The sequence below is a fragment of the Arvicanthis niloticus genome, chromosome 20 (genome assembly GCF_011762505.2).
Source record: "Arvicanthis niloticus isolate mArvNil1 chromosome 20, mArvNil1.pat.X, whole genome shotgun sequence".
NCBI classification, from domain to species: domain Eukaryota; kingdom Metazoa; phylum Chordata; class Mammalia; order Rodentia; family Muridae; genus Arvicanthis; species Arvicanthis niloticus.
The window spans coordinates 38,892,714-38,915,268 of NC_047677.1; the positions used below are offsets into that span (position 1 = coordinate 38,892,714).

General features: G+C 37.2%; 1 protein-coding gene across 1 annotated transcript in view; it reads left to right on the plus strand.

Annotated features, from left to right (window-relative positions):
• Nucleotides 1-22,555, plus strand: part of Pcdh15 (protocadherin related 15) — a 777,836-nt gene that overhangs the window by 506,321 nt on the left and 248,960 nt on the right. The window contains exon 15 of the mRNA XM_076917096.1: nucleotides 4,551-4,683. Coding sequence (XP_076773211.1) covers nucleotides 4,551-4,683 — 133 coding nt within the window. The remainder of the gene's footprint in view (nucleotides 1-4,550; nucleotides 4,684-22,555) is intronic.

A 22,555-nucleotide genomic window follows, 5' to 3' on the forward strand; every position in this document is an offset into this window, starting at 1 on the left:
AAGCCTTGTGTGTTGCATATATGATTATATTTTTGCATCTGAATGTTATCCCTCGTCTTATTATAAGAGCTTCTTGTCTTTAATGGAAATATGAAGTCTCTGCTTCTTTAAATATCTGCATTTTCTGCCAAGATAGTAGAATGAAATCCATGAGCAAAGAACTATAAATACAGATTTTGTAGCAAGTTATTAATGGGGATGGGCAAAGGAAAACTCATTGTGATATCTCTGTTTTAAGTCTTTCCAAAGAACTAATATGAGTACCAAGTCACCTTTATCATAGAAACATGTAGTAATGTTGCAGATAATATAGCAATAATCACATTAAACAAGTTGGCATGCATACTGGTTATTCTTACAGTATTAGAAAGTTAGGCTCCTTTACCTTTTTATAATTTATGACTTTTCCCAAAGTCAAAATACATTAGGTCTATCTTTCTGGCTCTTTCTTATGTATATTTTACTTGCTCCTTAAAATAAAAAAAAAATACACTTTCATCATGGATGAAGTTTCAGGTGTGACATAAGTAATTAAATATTAGAATTTTGTAATCTAAGACTTGCTTGGCACTAGGATTTGGTACAAGGCAGCATCTTCTGTAACAATGCAGGGACCCTTCATATTCACAGCCATCGGATGACAAACAAAACAAACAAACATAGAAAAAAATCCAGTATTTTTCACAAAAAAAAAATCTGTTCTTATTTTTTTGGGTTTTTTTGTTTGTTTGTTTGTTTGTTTGTTTGTTTTGGTTTTGGTTTTTTCGAGACAGGGTTTCTCTGTGTAGCCCTGGCTGTCCTGGAACTCACTCTGTAGACCAGGCTGGCCTCGAACTCAGAAATCCGCCTGCCTCTGCCTCCCAAGTGCTGTGATTAAAGGTGTGCACCACCACCACCCAGCCCTAAAAATCTATTCTTATAAAATCTAAAAAGTTCGGAAACCTTTTGACTGCATCTGCGGTTGTTCATGATCTTGCTAACTTTAATTCAGTCACTTATAATCTTTGTAATTGTTTAAAATTATAAACCTAGCTATTCAAATGGGATGACTCGATGTGACTTCTTAAGTCCCAAGACTGTTCTTAGAAATGTGTGGCCTCTTTGGTACTGCTCTGACCTTTCTTCTACAACATGAGAATAATCAGGCCTCATGATTCTTCAGTTTTATAAATGGAGACTTTATTTGCATCATACTTGCCCTATTAGAAAAATAAAATATGAATAGGAAGAAGCTTGGGTTTATGCGTTTAGGACTGGCTATAAATGTAAATATGAAATACTCACATAAAACATTATTTACCTAGCGACTGCCCTGTTTTACTATGTGCTTAAACTATGCTGCTGAATTACTGCTGTTTATTACAGCATTAAGTCATCATTTTATTGTTAATGCTCTAGGCATTCAATTGCAGGAAAGCTTACTCTGACACTGTGCTGACATCAGGGATAAAGAGAAGATCTCATTTTAAAAGGCAGTAACCCTCAAAAAAAGACTGGTACTTATTAAAACACACCACAGCAGAGTGCCAAGATGGGAGAGATGAAAGATGAGCTATGATCTTCCCTAAACAGTCCTCAGATAAGTCCTGAAGGAGGTGCTGGAAGCATGACTAGAAATCCCACCCCTTGGATTATGCCAGAAAGGACCAGAGAAAAGAAACAGGAGAGAGCAAATCAAAGAGGCAGTCGCACTGGACCAGAGTTGCCCTCTGTCTCAGCCCAAGGTAGCATGGTGGGAGGGGTAACAAATGCCTAAGTAGCATCTGGCTACAACTCTGACAATAGGTCTGTGTTGCGGTAAATTTCTTGCCCATAGGGAGTCCATAGAAGAAAAGACACAAGTCAATAAATATCAAATGAATGCTGCATGCCTAGATAGGGCAGATTTACCATTAAACTACACTATTCCCTGGCTATGAGAGCTCTTAACAACTTGTGGTTTTCTAGGTCAAGGTCTCCTTCATCCTCTCTCCTTCCACCAACTGCCAACTCTCCAAACTCCAATGGCTCTCCTCCTCTTATCCTCTTTCCCTGCCTCTGGCTCCTCCCACTCATCTTCCACTGCCAATCACTGGCTGTAGCCTTTATTTAACAAATTTGATTGGACAGAAGGTTTACAAGATTCACTCCTCCTTCGCAGCCCCTCCCAGGAGTGGAATTACCATGACAACAAGAGGCTAGGGCTATCTACCACAGGTCTGGGCATGGTGGGTTACAACTAGTACCCAACACTCAGGAGACTGAGACGAGATGGCGTGAACTCAAGAGGGTTGTAGATGAAAGGGGCGGGCTGACCTGGAATAAGTAATCAGACTCATGATAAAAAAAAAATAAAATAAATAAAAAAATAAAAACAGCAACAGATTTCTCAGACTCACTTGTGATGACTTGCCATGCATGCTGTGAGGGGCATGAGCCCAAGATGAGGATAAAAATCCCCTCATTCACGCCACCGAAATGGGACTCAGTAGCACTAAAACTACCTTTTTGTAACTTGGGTTCTGTACGAATACCTACAAGCTTATAAAGGGCGACTTGTTAGTACGTTAAGTTAACTCAGTGGTTCTCACCCTTCCTGATACTGCGAGCCTTTAATACACTTTCTCATGTGGTGATGACCCCCAACTCTGAAATCATTTTTGTTGCTTCCTCATAACTAGAATTTGGCTGCTGTCATGAATCCTAATATAAATATTTTTGGAGATAAGATTTTTGCCAAAGTGGTGTGGCCCACAGGTTGAGAACTGCTGCTTTACCTCATTTTAATTTACCCTTAAACGCTAAATTTTAACTATAAAGTCATTTAATTATTTTACTATTAAGTTTTATATCTTCGTCTGAATATATATATAATCGATGTAAGATATAAGAAAAAAACTGTTTTTTGTGAGAGTACTTTCAGAAAATATAAACCAAAGATCAGAATGAATCCAGACACTTTAACTCATTATAAAACTCTGATGTATTTTAATTTCAAATAAGTTTACTTTGGGACAATATTGCAACAAAAGCAAGATATAAATATCTTAAAGAGACTCCCAATTTGATATAAATGCTTGATAGTGTATGTGATCTGTCTACACAGAATTCAGCAGTCTGCACCCGTGCATGGTACAAATGGACGAGCTGCCAGCCAGATCTCAATGCTAGTGGTCTGCACTAAAAAGGTTTAAAAAGAAAAATGGGTTAGTTATCCTAGAAAAATATGGAATGCATTATAAAGAATACATTCTCATAAGTATATAAATACACTAGAATACATTATAAAAAGGATTCTGTACTACTCTAAGAAAAATCTAGACCCCAAATAGCAATTACCACTGAAGCCTTTTAAATTTAAAAATACAATTTAAAAAAAAAAAGTAATGCGAAAAGCCTATATTTTAGAACACACATGGTGTTCCAATAAAATATCGTATGCAGTTCGTGGTAGAAGATCTGCTCTGTAAACTCACATCTCTCATTTATCCATTTCAACAATATTTTTTTAGTATCAAAAACTCATAGCCTCAGTTTTCATTGTCAAAAAAATCCAGAGTTCAAAGAGGCTAAAAGAATTGATATGAAATAGAAAAAAAATCTTATGATAATAAAGTGACTTTATTTTCTTCATGAAAACTCCCCCCTCAGGATGGCTTCTAGGGTGGAGAAATGGGGAAAAGGGATGGCATCTGAAATGTAAATAAATAAAATATCCAGTTTAAAAAAAAAAGAGAAAAATCCCCCTCAATATGGACTTTAACTAAAAGCAATTTTTGGCTTTTCATATTATATTCAAAAATGTAAAACATCTCCAGTTATATTACCACAAATTTACCCTAGGATTACTTTGATTTTGACATACAACAAAAATTCATAGTACATATCAGAGGCAGAACTAACAAAATACAACCTCTTGTTTCTGTGTGGGATTTTGTGTCATATATATATATGTCACATGCACACACACACACACACACACACACATATATATATATGAATGACGTGTGTGTGTGTTATGTATGGTCGTACTTCTATGTGTGTCTATGTATATATGCACATGGGTGTGTGTGTACCTGTATGTATGCATGTGTGTGCACATATGTATGTTCATATGTGTGGCTATATGTTGAATTAATCAATACTCCTTTACCTGGTTTAATTGGAAGAGAGCCTGAAAAGTGAGTTTTACTACCAGGTGTTTACAGAAAGATTTTGTTTGTTTGCTTGCTTTTCTTTGCTATTGAAGACTAATAGGTCCATCAGTTGAGGCAAGTTAATTTATTAGCCGTCCTCTGCAGCCTCTGCTTCTTAACTTAGGCTATTCATCTAAGCTGTAGAAACAGGTACCGGAGGCGATTTTTTTTTTTTCTTTTACTAAGCTAATTTCACAAAGGCATTATATTTTGGTGGCAATTTTTACTGTTTTATTCGTTCATGATTTTACTGCTTCCCATAAAAGCTGAATTTCTCTTGTCCTGCAAACCCGGCAAACAAATAAAAAAAATGTATTCTAACTTTCAGAATAGTGTGTGGATCATTAAACACCCATCTCTCTTCTCTCTGTGCAGGCACTCCATCTGCACCGTGTACATCGAGGTACTGCCTCCCAACAACCAGAGCCCTCCCCGCTTCCCTCAGCTGATGTACAGTCTGGAAGTCAGCGAGGCCATGAGGATCGGCGCTGTTTTATTAAATCTACAGGTGTGCCTGGGATATGGATCTGTGTGTCTGTGTGTGTAATATGCCAAAAGGCCACAGGTGATGGCTCGTGAGTTTACATTGTGCCTGGTGGAATCTTTTGCCCACCTGTTCACTTCTAGTGAATAGCATTTCCATCCTAGAAGAAAGGGACAGAATCGAGCTGCATATGGAGAGGGGGCTTCCACGGCTGTTCTAGTCCATAGATCACACGGTTGAAAACCTAACACAGGCTGGCAGGGATTAGTTGCGATAATCATGGAGACAATGAAGGAATTGGAAGCATGAGCATGAATATTTTGTGCTTTGCAACCGAAGAGTACAGCCGACCATTGTCCTTGTTTCTCCTCCGGTCTGGGTTTACTTTTGCTGCTGTATCATCCTGGGAACGATCTTAGATTCGAGTAAATGGTAGCCCTCAAGAGTCTGAGGCAAACTTCCTTTTCCCAGTGGCCATAGATATGTTTGAATGGCCGTTTCAGTGTACTCGTTGACAGGAAAAGGGTTCTTTGAGACGCTATTTCTATTCACAGTGCAAGGTTCCTGGCATACGATGTTCTTAAAAGAGAATAGATTGGTTTTCAATATTTACATGTCGCTGACCAAAGTATTCAAACTGACTTCAGGTTTACCATTGGCTGAATATGTGGCTTCAATTTGTTTCGCATATGCTGTCTATAATTGTCTCTGGTTTAATCAGTAATATAAATGATATCGGGGAAAGAACTGTAGGCAGAGTAAAAGTTGTGTAAGAAGGAAGCTCAAGAAGAGAAGAAAGGAAAATGAAATATCACCTTTTCTCTCATATGCAGACTGAGATATAAAAAGGTTTAGTATGAACAAACTTTAGTCGTGTGTGTGTGTGTGTGTGTGTGTGTGTGTATCTGAGCGAGTATATGTGCATGTGTGTCTGTCTATATGTGTATGTGTCAACATGTGTCTGTGTGTGTCTATATGTGTATGTGTTATGTCTAAGTTAGTGCATCTCTCTGTGTGTATGTATGTATGTATTTGTTTGTATGTTATGTTAAACATGCCATAATATACCTAACATTTTAATGCCCCTAATATATTAATAATTTTTCTGAAAAAGATAAAAATTAATTATAAGACACTACATTGCCTCTTCATTGGACAGACTTATGTTCTTAGGTATTACTTGGAAATGGTGCAGTTTTTTTTCTTTTTTTTTTAAGATTCATTTATTTTATGCATATGAGTACATTGTTGCTGTCTTCTGACACACCAGAAGAGAGCATCAGATCCCATTACAGATGGTTGTGAGCCACCATGTGGTTGCTGGGAATTGAACTCAGAACCTCTGGAAGAGCAGTCAGTGTTCTTAACAGCTGAGCCATCTCTCCAGCTCCCGGTGCACTTTCTGATATAAGTATTCGGGAACCTGGGTGTGACATTAAGAGGCATTTATTAAAGTAACATGTCAAGAAAAACTCCAGCTTCAACTTTTTTTTTTTCAACCCTTAACTGTGGTAACACAGGACACACCCAGCCATGTTTTGTTCAAAGTTCTTAAGTCCTTATACCATCTGACCTCCTACCTCACAACAGCAGGGTCATTCTGTGAATAGCCAAATGCCAGAAATTTGTTGGCATTCCCAAGCACGTCTGGAGTTTTTTGTAAATATTTATTTTACTGCTTTTCTCTAGGTGAGTTGATGTTTTCCTTTTCAACATTTAATTATTAATAGAATGTGTGGGCAACAAAATTATAAGCAAGTATAAATATCGGTGATAATAAAATATCAAGGAATCTAATAGGCAAATTAAAGAAAATATAGCTTTATTCAGTTAGACAAAATAGCTAACCACCTCATTATAATATAGGAGGGAATAAAGTATTAATACTAACTCATTTAAATAAAATAGTGAAGAATTTACATACATGAGGAATGATTTATCAAAACAAAAAGAAATTAGAAAATCACACTACATCTTAAGTTTTAAAGATCCCAGTCATGCAGTCAGTCATACATGGTTTAAAATTCAATCGTTTTGAACACTGCTCCCATTTGCAAAATGCCTTATAGAAGATAAGCCCTAACAGTTGCTTATAAAGCAGCCTGGTTTCTATGTCAATAAATCTCAGGAACCTGAGAACCTTATGGGTAAATAACACTATCTGAGCATTCAAGATGAATCCAGTTTGCCTTTCTCGTTTGTCCCATTTCTTTGGCACAAAGGCTGGGGAAAAAAAATACTCGTGATGACAATTCTATTCCCCTTTTGTGCCACTGGGAGAAGCAAAAGAAAGGGCACAATCGTGGTAGCAGAAAGGACAAGGAGGAGTAAGGGTGTCACCATCAAGGGTTGCTCATAGACTGCCAGCCTCTTTTGTTCGTAATCCACTGAGAGCCAGTTTAAACTCAGGACCTCTAAGTTGAAAAGCATCCATCAAATTACTCCTCCAAAGTCTTGCGATAAGAGGACAGGTAAGAGGCACCATGGTGCCCGCAGCTCTCCGTCCTTATCTTTTCTTCTCATCTTGATGCCAACCAACATGAAAAGAAAGGATAAAGCCCCAGATGATGAGGGACCCACTTCAGGAGAATGCCTCAAATCTAGGGACTTTACTGATCCTTGCCCCCAGTCCCACACATGCTGTTAAGAATGCTTCCTTTCATTCTTCCTAAGGGTGTTTGGGAAGCTGTGGCTTCTTTATATGAATACTAATTTGAAGACTGTTGTAGTGATGGCATTCCAGAGAGGAAAACTCCAACATCAATTTCTCTTCCTCACGGATCGTGGTTAACCTGGGGTAGGGCTTTCTTCCCTCCAGAATTGCTATGTGGGTTTGCGGTGTGTTTTCTATCCATCTTTATCCATCTTTAATAATAGTTTCAAAATGCTGCGGAATTTAACCCACATGCCTGAAGGCAGTTTTATTTTTAGTCTTGAAGAGAAATGTCCTGCTGCCTTGACCTCACTACAGAATTGATTCTTTCCCATAATGGTTTGAATTAAATGCAAGCTGTCCTACACATGCCCCTCTGCGGCTCAGGGCCCGTCGGAGGTGCTAATTTGTTTTTCCTGACATTCAAAAATGCTCTAGAAGTTTAAGGCCCCTGCTCTCCTCTTTCGTTTTCTCCCGTTTTGTTTGATAAATATTTCTTATATGATAGGTTGTACTTTTGTCCTGAAGATGACACAGCATGTTGATTCATGAACACTGTACCAGGTGCAGGTGCACACCAGAAAATTGACAGGATTGTGCTGGATGTTTTTCTTAAATAGTTTCTCTTTCATGATCAAATATTTCCTCTCAGTGTTCACGTTCCTTCGCGTGTTACTCTACTGATGAGGACTGAAGATTAGGCTTGAAGATTCCATTTCTCCATAAATGACAGCTGCCATTTATCCAAGTCGGCAGGCTGTGCTGCTTCCCCTATATGTATGGAGGAGGAACTTGATCTATTTTTCTTTATTTTCAGTTTGTGTGGTAAAAAAAAAAAATTCTTTTGTGTACCCCTGTTGTCACTATTTGGAATGGCTCTTTCATTATTAGCATTATCACAAAAGAATAATGTCAGGAGTGTTGAAGACACAGCTGAAATATGTGAAATATGAATATTGGTTGACTAATTCCAGGCATAAATTGTAGTTTATGTAAAAATGGACATATGGTAGGAAAATGATAGATACAAGAGAGATGATAGATGTTAGATAATACACTGATAAGTGATAAATAGTGAAGATAGATGATAGATAGATAGATAGATAGATGACACATGAGGATAAATTATAGATGATAAAGATAGATGATAGACAATAGATAATAGTGAGATAGGTAGATGGTAGATGATAAAAATGATAGATAGATAGATAGATAGATGATAGATAGATAGATAGATAGATAGATAGACAGTAGATAGATGATAGATATATAAAAGATAGATGACAGATGATAAATGATAATGATAGATGATTGATAGATAAATAATAGATGACAGATGATAAATGATGATAGATGATTGATAGATAAATAATAGATGATTGGTAGATAGATAATAGATAGATAAATAGATAGATGATATATAAATAGATAATAGATAGATGACAGATGATAGATAGACTGATAACAGATACATACATACATAATAGATGATAAATAGATGATTAATAGAGAAATAGATGATAGATAGATAATAGATTATTGTTAGATAGATAGATAGAAAGATAGATAGATAGAAAGATAGATAGAAGATAGATAGAAGATATATAGATAGATAGATAGATAGATAGATGATAGATAGATGATTGATAGATAGATAGATAGATAGATAGAAAGATAGATAGATAGAAGATAGAGAGATAGAAGATAGATAGATAGATAGATAGATAGATAGATAGAAGGTAGATAGAGAGATAGAAGATAGATAGATAGATAGATAGATAGATACATAGAAGATAGATAGATAGATAGATAGATAGATAGATAGAAGATAGATAGATAGATAGATAGATAGATAGATGGTAGATAGAGAGATAGAAGATAGATAGATACATAGAAAGAAAGAAAGAAAGAAAGAAAGAAAGAAAGAAAGAAAGAAAGAAAGAAAGATAGATAGATAGATGGGTGATAAATAGGATACAGGGTAAGTAGAGAAGGATGAACTAAAGAAGGACAGTAGGGCGTTTCATCAGTTGTCTGCTTCTTGCAAAAACTGAGATTCAGAGAGAAAATTTTCATTCTCAGGTAGAATGGAATTTACACACACACATGCATGAGCACACACACACATGCATGAGCACACACACACACACACACACACATACATGTTACCTGTATAAGTGTTTACTTGCATGCTTTTCTATGCATCAGTTGCATGTTGTTGTCCCTGGAGGGCAAGAGAGGTTTTTCAGGTCACTGGAAGTAGAGTTACAGATGGCTGTGAGCTGCCAAGTGGGTGCTGAGCATTGAACCTCGTCCTCTGGAAGAGCAGCCATTGCTCTTAACAGCTAAGCATCTTTCCTGATCCTCAGAAGGAGGCCTTTTTTAAATGTCAGTTTGGAGAGGAAGGAGCAGGATGCAGGAGTATTAGAATTCTGGAGATGCTGAGATTCATCTGTTTAGCAGACTGAAGCCAGAGCTGAGGTGGGCCCTGCATGTTGTAAGGATTAAACAGGCAGGAGAGTGCAGGAAGAGGCAGCTTGATTTTAAGCAAGGCATCTCCCTTTGAAAGACTCAGTTCCTGCAGGAAGTGACAGCTAAAGCCATTCAGTGGGCAACATTTCCAACGCACAAGGAAAATGCTGCTCCATTCTTTAAAGGAGTTATGGGATGTCTGTCATAATGCTGTTGTGGTCTCAGAATTAATTTACTTTAGACTGAGTACTTGATACTAACTCTCTTCATCCCAAGGAAAACAAGGACCCTCCTGCATTTACCGGACTCACTAAATAATATCTTCACTTAACAAATTCTCAGGCCTCCTTTCAAGTCACCCCAGAACTCCCCCTTTCTCTGTAGCCCTCATTCCAGTCAACCAAACTCATTGGTCCAAAAATAACTCACAGCTTCACTGTTTCTCCCCATCCCCACAACCTGCAAGTGACCTTACCAGCTGTTGTCTCTTGTCTACCTAGCTCTTGACTAACTCTAAAATACTTAAAATTGACCCTACCAACACTCAATTTCTTAAGGTGTCTTTTAGTACATGTTACTAGGAACAGAGGCATCTTTTTAAAAGACTCCCTGATAGCCTAGACACAGAAAATCCAGTTCTATTTTATTTTTGCTTCATTAAATTTTGATCTCATAAAACCCTTTTTTTAAAATGCACATTTTGAAACATTTTATTTACAATTAAAAAACTGACATCAGTGTTCACAAGTAGCCTGATTCCCTGGTGTAAAAGTGAGCTAACCATACTCAGTCAGACAGTTATCATGAAGATTTTAGCTGAAGCAGAACTTAAATGATCCCCGATGCTGCTACTGCCAACATTACCAGCAAACATAGAATATTAATTTCAAATTTAATAACTAGACTTTAAAATTTTACTAAATAGATCAAGATTCTGAGGAAGTAAATGGCCCTGAATATAAATAATTAAATGAAACGTGGCCAACCCTGAAATCATGCGCATGTAAGCCTCACCAAATGGACTGAGCAAGGTTTATATATTTATGTATTTGTATGTGTGTAACAACAACAATAATAAAGAAACCACCAGTTTGGGTGGGAGTTGGGGTAGCACAGGAAGGAATAAAGAAAGGACAGGTAAGTGATGTAATCATGTATACAGATGAGGTCATTCACTATTCATTATAAGTTTATATATTTAAAATCACACAGGGAATAAAATGTCTTTTTTCAAATGTTGGTTGATGATTGATTGATTGATTGATTGATTGTGTATATGTGTGTGCCTGAGTATGTATATGTGCACCATGTGCATGTGGAGGCCAAGAGAAGTCAGGAGACGGTCAGACCCTTAGAGCTATAGTTACAGATCCTTGGGAGTCACCTTGTGGGGGGCTGGGAACTGGACTCAGGTCCTCTGCAAGAGCAGTAAGTGACCCCTTAACCTCTGAGCCTTCACTCTGGCCCCTGAAGGAACAAATTTCCAATGATACTTTCACTATTTTATCTTTGTTACAAATTCCTGTAGCTTTTATGACAGGTTTCCGGGAACATTTTCTGTTACAGACATAAATTGCATCTCTAATTGATGCAGCATGCACGGGGGACCTTCATGGGCCTGCACCAGGTTCTCCGCATATATATATTATGGCTTCCAGTTTAGGTTGTCCAAGGGATTCCTGAGTGTGTAAACAAATGGATCTATTATTCTTGTGCCTTTTCTTTACCTTGTTTGTTTTCTTTCTGTTGCTTTGCCTTGTCCAACTTGGATGTGATGGTTTCTTTGTTCTATCTTAACTATACTTTCTTCTGTTATATTTTTTTCAATGAATGAGTGATTGAAAGGAACTGAACTTCTGATTCAAGAAACATAGAGACTCAAAATATATCATGGCTTTGTGATTGATACTAGTATTATATTGATAGCCTTTTAAATACTAATATATACAAATTTAAACATTTAGATATCTCACTGCAGAGAATTCATGGTAGCAACATACATTCTCTGTGACCATTGAATTGATGTCAAGTAACAGCAATACTATCCTAATAACATTGGCAAAAACACACACATACTCTGTGTGGAGGAAAGCCAGAAAAATGTAGAAGTGTCTCTACATAGAGTCCAGTCTTAAAATTATTCTTTTCAATTTACATTTGAATTTAGCCCAGCAAAAGTAGTTTGAAATTTTCAGAAGATTTTTAAAAAGATCACACTTTAATAATTCAATCATTTTGTAATAGCACATACTAGTTCCATGCCTTTTGGAAACACCTGAAACAGATGTATCTCATCACATGCCTTTTGGAAACACTTGAAACAGTGTGTTCCACCACTTGCAAAGTAATCTAATCCATATCATGAATGTCACATTTTTGTATTGGTCATATCTCCTGTAATTTTTTGTTTGTTTGTTTGTTTGTTTGTTGAGACAGGGTTTCTCTGTGTAGCCCTGGCTGTCCTGGAACTCACTCAATAGACCAGGCTGGCCTCGAACTCAGAAATCCACCTGCCTCTGCCTCCCAAGTGCTGGGATTAAAGGAGTGTGCCACCACTGTCCGGCTGTAATTTTGTTTTTGAAAATGAAATTTAACATAAAGATTTTTGTGAAACATATCTGTCTATCATTATACATGTTTCACAGCATTAAGGAAAAAAAAACAAATCTCATACTTATGGCTTGCTTGTTAAGAACATTCCCAAGGGAGAAACCAATAAAAACAATCCCATACAAGGTAATTTAATGACCATCACTTGGAGGGCTTTGATCCACATAAAGCATTGACATCTGGAAAGGGCCAGAGGTAGCCTGAAGCTGCGTTTCTATACACTGTGCAGTAACTTGAGGCAGATGAGAGCCTGAAGTCCCCAGTATCCCAGCCCCTCCATCAAGATCACACACAGCAAGGGCAGGAGAGAGTGATGGCTGAAATCCCAAGTGAGATTCCATGAGTCTATGCTCTTTCTACTCTCTAGTGGCTCTGGCCTGTTTGTTGCCATGACTACAAGACCGCACTTTCTCTTAGTAACTGCAGCCTCTGTTGTGTGATGGGGATGGTCATGGCCGGCCCAGAGGGAATTCCTGTGTTCCAATGCAATCTCATCTTTAATAAAACATTGCAGGCGATCCTGGAATGCTTGCATACTGCAAGGGCGCTATACCTTTTAGGCACTTGAGCAAAAGACACCTGAATTTACGTTTGTTGTGTGTAAAATGCCCTGTTTAACAGGTTTCATTTGTCTATATTGTAGGCTAGTTTTCTGAGGATGCTACTGGTTCTACCTTTGTGCCTTCTGATCTTTACAAATGACTTTTGACTGACTGCTATTTGTAACTGAGAGTATGAGATTCCTTTTGCTTTATGCCAGGAGAGTATTGTGTGATTCAAAGAAGAATGTATGTTGTCTAATGTAGGTGGCGTACGGAGTTTTGTTGTTTAGTTTGTTTTGGGTTTTTTGTTTGTTTGTTTGTTTGTTTGTTTTATTAAGCATAATTTAAACCACTTTGCTCTTCTAAGAGTTAACTGAAAAACAGAACTAATTTGAAATCTGGGTTGAATGTAGTGCACTTGCAGAGGCAACTACTTCTGACTGAGATTTCTGTGGAACTCTTCAATCCGGTCTTTAATAATCTTGCTGTGTTGTGTTTTCTGTCTTAAATAAATCTCAGAGTGTGTTTGAACATCTCGAGCTGTTTACTGCTTCACATACTGCCAGCTCTTGCTAACTAAAGCTTAAGTACATAAATAGCATTGTTTCCCTGAGATTTCAATAGATAGAGAGAAACAAAAACAGTGTTTCCGAGAAACTCCACGGGCAGCTATCAGGAGTCAGCTTTCTCGTGAAATTCACATGAGCCCCCATCGACCTGGAGACGAGCCTGTGGTGTTCCCACGCTTGTTGGCTATGATTGCAGCTGAGAAGATAATTTAAGTTTTAAAGAAATCAGAGAGTATTAACATGGGAAGGTTTCAATTTATTCAAGAAACCTAAAGAATTCAATTGCATGCCTCTCGTTCTTATTGCAAATACATTTTTAGGATACAGATTCAAAAAAAATCCAGTAGTTTGGAAAATACAGCCAAATATCTCTGCCTCTGTTTTTCACACACACACACATGCACACACACACACATGTGACCCACCTGCACAGCACGTGACCCACTCACAAGAAGGAGCAGACTCCTTTGTTTTCTAAGTGCTATGACTTAAGGAAACAAACCAGAGAAGGCAGCAGAATTATATTGCAATAAAAATAGACTTGGCTCTTCAATAGAGCTGGACCCTCCCTTCCTCCAAAATAAAAGTAGTTTATTTTGATTTGGGTAATCAAATGGTTAGAAAGCACCAGCACACTTGATTGCCACACTTGATTGGCCCTGATTGAACACTGCTGGATAATTTGGACCCAAAAGCTGCCTGAGTGAGGCAGGATGGGAAATAGAAAAGTCAGGGACCAAACACAGCAGACTAAAATGACCCGTCATTTACACTTTGCCCCCTTTTCCTTCTTGCTTTTGTACTTAACAGTATGTCGTGTATTCACAAACCCAATCACTTCCACATTATTTATTTCATGCAAAGATTTTTAAACTTTTTCTTATTTTTGCTGTTTACGTCTTTCCTTTGCTAGCTAACCCAACATGTCCTCATCTCTTCATTTCCAAGTTCCCCCTTCACAGTCATTCATGTGTGATTACGTAAGGCGTATCTGTGTCTACGTGAATAATTGCATACAGTTGATACTCATACAACATAAACACACCACTTTGCCATGCCATGGATATATATATAGGATATTCTAATCGTATTTTTCTTTTGTGGCAACATAAAAAGGTTCAGAAAAGATTGCTCCAGAAATCTTTTGGAATAATTTGTCAGCATGCTGCCTTTCATCATCAACACAAGCTGCGACTTACAATTCTTATGAAAAGATTTTTTTTTTAAACAGGGCTACAATTCAATCATTAAAATCAGGAAATAATTTGACACACGCCTACAGGCTAATAGCCCTTTGACTACTTTCAGCTCTCACGAGTCCTCTAATAGAACCCTAATGACATGGTCTGCAGTCCAGGTCCCATGCTAACACAGAACCCTTGTTAACACATCTCCACAGTCCAGGACCTCACGCTGGCATAATTGCCATTTCTTTAGGTTCCCCAAGCTGAAACATCCTTGGTTTTTATAGCTCTGACATTTTTTTTTTCAAGATTGTAGGACTGTTATTTAATACATGTTCTCCAAAATGAGGGCCCATGAGTCACTATGTTCTGGCAAGAACCCTGGAGTAATGCTGTCTCTAGGGAACAGAGAGATTGCTTGATTTCATTCTAGCAAGCTTTACTATGGATGCTTGAAGCTGTTACTTCATTAAAGACAGCTCAGTGCTTCATCTCTTGCAGAGGACCTGCATCCAGTACCCAGCATCCTCATTGAGTGGTTCACAGCTGACTATAACTCCATTTCTAAGATATCAAAGGCCCTTTTCATGTCTCTGCATCATACACACACATACAAAACATACACACATACATCAATAAAATGTAAATTTAAAAAAGAACCTTTCTAAACTACTTGAAAATGTATATGTGTTTGTGTGTGTGTGTGTGTATGTGTGTGTGTGTATAATTTCCTTGTCATTTCAACTATTTATTTTTAACATTTCTGATAATATATGGATAAACTAACATTATTGTTCCCAAGTGGCAATTTACTAACATGGTTCATTTTGCATCAATCTATTGCTATAAAGAAAGCCTCCCACTCATGAATTTATTCATGTATTGATTTACATTAATATGAAGTATATATTCTAACTTTATTCAAAGGTGTTAATATAACACACCATAATACATGCTGAATTGATAAGGCTCAATTCTGTTCAAAAATACAGGTGGCTTATGTCACATGACAGATGCTTCTCAAAGTTCTTCAGCTGGGGAAGTGTAAGGTCAGATTGTCACCAGTCAGGGTCCAAAAAAAACCTCATTGTATCTTTATCTGCAAGGGTGGGGTAAAGAAGATCCCACTCCTAGTCCACTTCATGAAGGATGCAAATACACCCATGATGTTTCCCTTTTATGGGCAACCCTATTCACCATAAAAGGTAGAGCTTCATATGTGGGGTTGTGAGAGGTCATGTCCCCATGGTTGTCCTTTGGCCTTGGAATTAGTCTCATGACTCTGTTCAAGGAAGATCTGTGATCCTTTAACACACTCTTGAACACTATTATTTTCTGTTTTAACAAGATGTTTCACATTCATTTTTTATTTTCTTATGTCAGCCATGGATTAAGCAATTTGAAAAACTCTGGCTTCTATATATATAAAATGGTATTTACACAAACACACATGATATACACATACAAACACATGCATTCATACACATAAACATACATGTAAATACATACAAATGCCTAAACACATAAACATACTATATATAATATATGTACTATACGTAAACATATATATGTGTGTATATATGGTTAGTATGTATAAATATACATATATATATGTATATGTACATATATACAAATATATATTATATATAATATATATATATAGAGAGAGAAGGAGAAACACAAAAATAAATACACCATAAACCACACAACCATGCATACACAGAAGCACACAAATGTACACACTTACACATAGGTATTCATGTATTTCATACACACATGTACAAACAGACACAAACACATTTTCTATACAGTTATCTGAGGACTCCACACTTCATACCTCCTAAAGGTTGTGCTACCTGCCTTACATCACAGCAATAACATGTGAATGTCCTTCACTCGAATTCACTACCAGTATTTGCTTTTATGTTTGCACTGAATATTAATAATTATAGCCTCCTGAATGTGGAGGCTATGACTTATGACTCCTGAGTCAGCACCTGTTCATAAACTACTTGATGTTTTCTGTTTATTGTTGTGAGAATTGTCTCTTCACATCCTTTCCCCAATTTTAATCAAATCAGAAGTTTGATTGACATCTGCTAGCATTCTGTATGTTAGTCCTCTGGCATAAGGATGGATGGCTATACTTCTTCTCACCCATGACAGACTATGATTATGCAAAAGATTCTTAAATTGATGCATTCGTATTTGCCTATTTTGCTTTTTATATCTGTGTTTTTGAAATATTGTCGCCCATATTTATCACCAGTACCGACGTCTTGGGAAGCGTGCCATGTGTTTTCTGCTAATAGCCTTGCAGTCGCAAATGCTACATCCGGGTCTTTATGCCATGTTGAGATCCTGTGAGGAGGTTGTGCCAGATTTCATCCTTCTGTGTATTGAAACTCGGTGTTTCCAGTACCATTTATTGAAGAGGCAATCCTTCCTAAAGCACTGTTTTTGGCAGTGCTACAAAGAATCTTTTGGCTGCAGATGTGTGGGTTTGTTCCCACATTCTCCATGATGTTCCAAGGGTCTCAGTGTCAGGTTTTAACCTTCTGAAAAGCTGTCGCTCTGACTCCGTCAGGGCCATGAATCATAAGACCAATGTATTGTGATAACTCTAGCTTTGTTCTTTGAAGACTTCTCTGGCTTTTTGAAGCTCGTTGGGCTTCTATATGAATTTAAAATGGTCTTTTCTATTTTTGTGAATAGTACCATAAATATCTTAATGGAAATTGCAATTGAATATGTAACTCGCCCTCTACAATAAGAACCCATTAGCTAAAACTTTTTTTAATAGCAAAAAGAACTTGTGCGTGTGAGCTTGTGTGTATGTGCTTGTGTGTATGCTTCTGTGTGTGTGTGTGTGTGTGTGTGTGTGTGTGTGTGTGTGTGTGTAACTTATCCGTATCTTGTATTCTTTATCATAGAGGGAGCATCTGCATCCTTGGTTACATTTATTCTCAAGAATTGCTATAATCACTATATACGTGACACTCCTTCTCTAATGTCAATGTTGGTTTGTGAAAAGTCAGCTGATAGTATCCTGAAACTTTTATCAATTTGTGCAGTGACGAACACCTTCTAAATCTATATTTTATCTTTACTGACCTATTACCTTCTGGGAAGCCCCACCCACTGGGCACCCCAAACCTCATGCCCGATAGGGCGGCTTTTCCTTTCCACCTGCATTGTTGTGTGATTTTTCTCCTGCAGATTTAAAATCTGATGTCTCTCCCTCTGAGTCATGACAATTCTCCTCTTCTTCCTTTCTCCCTCAGTCCCTTGCAATCTAAAAGTCCTGCCTCCGTCTTCCCGCCCAGCTATTGGCTATACGGCAATTCTTTATTACCAATCAAAGCCAGCTGAGGGCAGGAACCCTCAGATCTGGAAGCAAGGCTTTTGGGAGCCGAATCAAGACAAAGCATTAGAACCAATTCTCAACACATTTGTCACACATGGTAATCTTTTGGTAGAGCCTCATATCTTCTATGTGTAGAATCATTTCTTCTACAAATGGGAATAATTTGACTTCCCAGTTTCCTATTTGTATGTCCCTCATTTTTTCTCCTCATAATCATGTTGGCTAAGACTCCATGGAACATGTTGCTTAGAGTGAACATCTGTGTTCTTCCCAACTGTACAGAAAACATTTTCAGCTTTCTCTCATTCAGTGTGATGCTGGCTATAAATTTTTGATACACAGCATGTATTATATTTCAGGGGTGTTACATATATACATAATTTGTTTAGAGTTTTATCATGAAAATGTTGAATTTCATTAAATGATTTTCTTGCATCTATTGACGTGAACATGCCATTTTTTTTATTGAATTGCTAAGATGTGTAACATTTATTCATTTGTTTGTTATTAATCCAAACTTCAAGCCCCCATTGGATCATGATAAATTGTCTTTCTCATGTACTTGCAGAATTTATTTATGAGTATTTTTTGGTGAGTTTGCTTCTGTGTCCATCAAACTCCCATACCTTAATTGGTGTGTGTGTGTGTGTGTGTGTGTGTGTGTGGTATGTGTATGGTGTATGTGTGTGTGTGTGCGTGCACATGTGTGTGTAGTTGGTTGGTGTTGTCATAAGAATAATGTCAGATTCAGAATGAGTATTAAGAAATGCCCTCCCTTTTGGTTTTTTATACAATATTTAAAAAATAGTAGAAGGGTTTTGTTGGCTTTTAAGTTGGGTAAAAGTCAACTATGTACACATTTGATTCTGGTCATTTCTTTGATGAGAAAATTCTTGTTTCTGATTCAACCTTGTTTTCTATTGTTGAACTGATCCTGTTGTACATGTCTCCCTTCCATTTGTGTTGGTTGTATGCACATGGAAATTTATTATGTCAATATTTTTCAGGAAGTTGTTCTTTATAGTTCCTAGTGATGCTTGGCATTTCTGTGTACCAGTGACATTCTTGTATTTGGACATTTGCTAATATTCATTATTCATTTCTCATTTTATTTCATGGTGACTAGAGATGATGTCTGATATGGCTTCTATTTTTTTAATTGATATTTAATTTGTGGATGAAAATTTGGTAAGTCCTAGAGAGCTGTCTGTGTACTCCTGAGAAGAAAGTATATCCACCAATTATCATGTGAAGTGATGCAGTCTGTCTGTGACTCTCAGTTCATATGTTTCATTTGAAGCTACTGGTTTTGGTCTGAGCATCCTGTGATTAAAGTGAAGCTATAAAGTTATAAACTAGCCTTTCATCAACAGCCATCCCTCTCCCAGATCTAATAATGTTGACTTTGTAAAGTTGTGTCCTTAAGGGAACGTATATGGTACAGTTATTAGAAGTTCTTGCCATATTGATTTATTGATAACACACGTACATAGATAGATAGTAGATAGATAGACAGATAAATTAATACTTTCATTGATCAATATATATTGATTACATATAATGGTTATATATAGTATAATTTTCTATATATTTTTACAGTGTTAGTCTCTAGGTCCACTTAATCTTATATATAAATAGCAATTTCTGTTCTGTTCTCTTTATGTCCTCTTTGGGACAGTATCTTTAAATTTCTTCATTTTGTAGATCCAGTGTATACTTACAACTGAGTTTCTTGTAGTTTGCTTATCTCTAAATCTTATGTGAGCTTGGTTTTGATTAAATTATTTAAAGACACCCATTTTGTTTTATCTTTTAAATGGAGAATATAATGGTTTTATATTTAATGTTACTGCTAACATGCAGTAACATTTTGCTCCGTTTTATCTGGTTGTTTGGATGAACTTGTTCTCTTCTTGTCCTTTTGTTGTTGTTGTTTAGATATTACAGTTTTGATTTTTTTTCCTGATATTGATAAAACTTGATTTTTTTTCTTGTTTTTATATTTGTTTATTTTTGTTTCTTGTTTTTTGCTTTTTTTGGTATTGATTTTATGATATTCTGTGTTTTTATGTTGTTTTCTCTCTGTCTCTCTGTTTCTGTCTCTGTGTCTCTGTCTCTCTCTGTCTCACTCTATGTCTCTCTCTCTCTCTCTGCCTCTCTCTCTCTCTCTCTCTCTCTCTCTCTCTCTCTCTCTCTCTGTCTTTCTCTCTCTCTCCATCCATTCATCCCTCTAACTTCTACACATTGAAATTACTTGTACGCCTGTACTGGCACACCTGACACCAATGATAAATATCCTTGGTGTTCATGTTGGAACCTATTTTTGCTCATTTCTGAAGATTACAATTTTGGATGTGCCAATCATTTCTGCCCTAACCTGTAATTTTTCTTCTGATAAATCTGCCCTTTCCCCAATTCAGTTCTTTATACAATATCATGCAGTTTATTTAATTTTTTTCTAGGGTGTTGAGTATATTACATTTAAGAGAGTACATATTATTGTCAAATATATTCTGGGTCCTTCAGATCCTACACATAAATATCTCAGGAATCAGGAAAATTCAAGTTTTGATTTTGCTCCTTTTCCCAGATCACTCTCCTTGTCTTGACCATGGGGAATTGCATAATTTGAAAACTTGTTTATATATTTCTGTCTCATTAGTCTCACTAGTCTTAGTCTTCTTGTTCTTTTCATTTGTTAATGGTTTTTCAAGACAAGGTTTCTCCATGTAGCTCTGGCTGTCCCAGAACTCATTCTGTAGACCAGGCTAGCCTAAAATCCTCAGGGACCCAGTTGCCTCTGCCTCCCAAGTGCAAGGTTGTGACACCATTGGTTTTCATTTGTTTGTTTGTTTGTTTGTTGTCATTTTCTAAAACCTTAATTTTCATCTGATGGAACATTTAAGAAGTCCTGTCCTTAAGATATTCTTTCTTCTGCTTGACCAACTCTGTGTGTGAGAGGCTTGCTGCTATCATGCATTTTACTGTCAGTTCTTCAGTCCAAAGTTAGTACTTCTTGAACACAATCTCTGTTTTTTTATGAGTTTCTCACTTGGACCATGCTGTTTTTATAAATTCTTCACATGTTCTTGCATTTCACAGACTTTTCATATAATCGGTTTTTAAATGCTCTTTTAGACATTAAATTTTATTTTATTTTATTTTTATTATTATTATTATTATTATTATTATTATTATTATTATTATTTTGGTAAAATGTTTTATATTCCCTTATGTCCTAGCTTTTTTTTTTTTTTTCATACTTGCTCTGATATCTGTTCATCTGTCAGATAAGCTGAATAATTTATAGAGGTTTCACAGTAAATAACTTTCTCCTAAAGATATGTTTTAGGGTATGGATATGGTTTCAGTTGGATGTCATGATAGGATATCTGTGTAGCATCTATGATTGCACTGGTATTGGCAGTGGTACATACAGCAGTGTCTTAATCAGGGTTTTACTGCTGTGAACAGTCACCCATGACCAAGGGAACTCTTACAAGGACAACATTTAATTGGGTCTGGCTTACAAGTTCAGAGGTTTAGTCTATTATCATCAAGGTGGGAGCATGGCAGTGTCCAGGCAGACATGATGTAGGAGGAGCTGAGAGTTCTACATCTCTATCTGAAGGCCTCCAGGAAAAGACTGGCTCCCACATGGTTAGGAGGAAGGTCTTAAAGCCCATGCCCATAGTAACACACCCACTCCTACAAGGCCATACCTCCAAATAGTGCCATTCCCTGGGCCAAGCATATTCAAACTACCACAAGCAGTAATTCAGAAGATCATCTGCTTTGAAAGGCCATGAAGAGAGGGTTCACACAATTGTGGGAGCAGAGCTGTCTTGTGATAGGAGCTTACAGTGTGCATGTCTGTTTCTATAGGCTAGTCTGGATATAGCCACTCTAGTATGCCAGGTAGGTATACAGAAGCTAAGACAAGGAGCAATGTATTCTTCATGGGCTGGGCAAGGGTGACTCCAGCTGGTCTCATGCATGTGAGCTGTAGCTTAAAAGGGCAGGTATCCAGCAGGTCAGAAGGCTGCCCTGGCATAGTATATATGTCAATCTTTAAAGTATGTTGGGGTCAGGGATCCCCTAAATGTCTCTGGGTAGTATGCACATCAAATGCCTGTCAGTTTGTAAGTCATGAAAAAAGCTGAGTCAACACAGCACACAAAGAGACTTGAACATTGGTGTTTGTGGGGACATTGTTGGCTTTGGTCTCTCATGGTACTCTCCAGCTACAGCCTGTAGAAGAAGATGGAGTAGATGGACCATAGGAAAGAGCAGACACATGTACAGTGACCTGTACTGAACCCTTGGGCTATGTTCTGAGCACACCAGCATGTATTTACAGAGTCCAAGATGTCTTTAACATCTCCTGTTAATAAAACATTACAGGAGTACCAGTGTGCACATGGCCTATCATTCAGAAGAGTAACCCATGTGGGACATGACTGTATTTCCTTTAAGTAAAAGTAGTTATCATGGGAAGA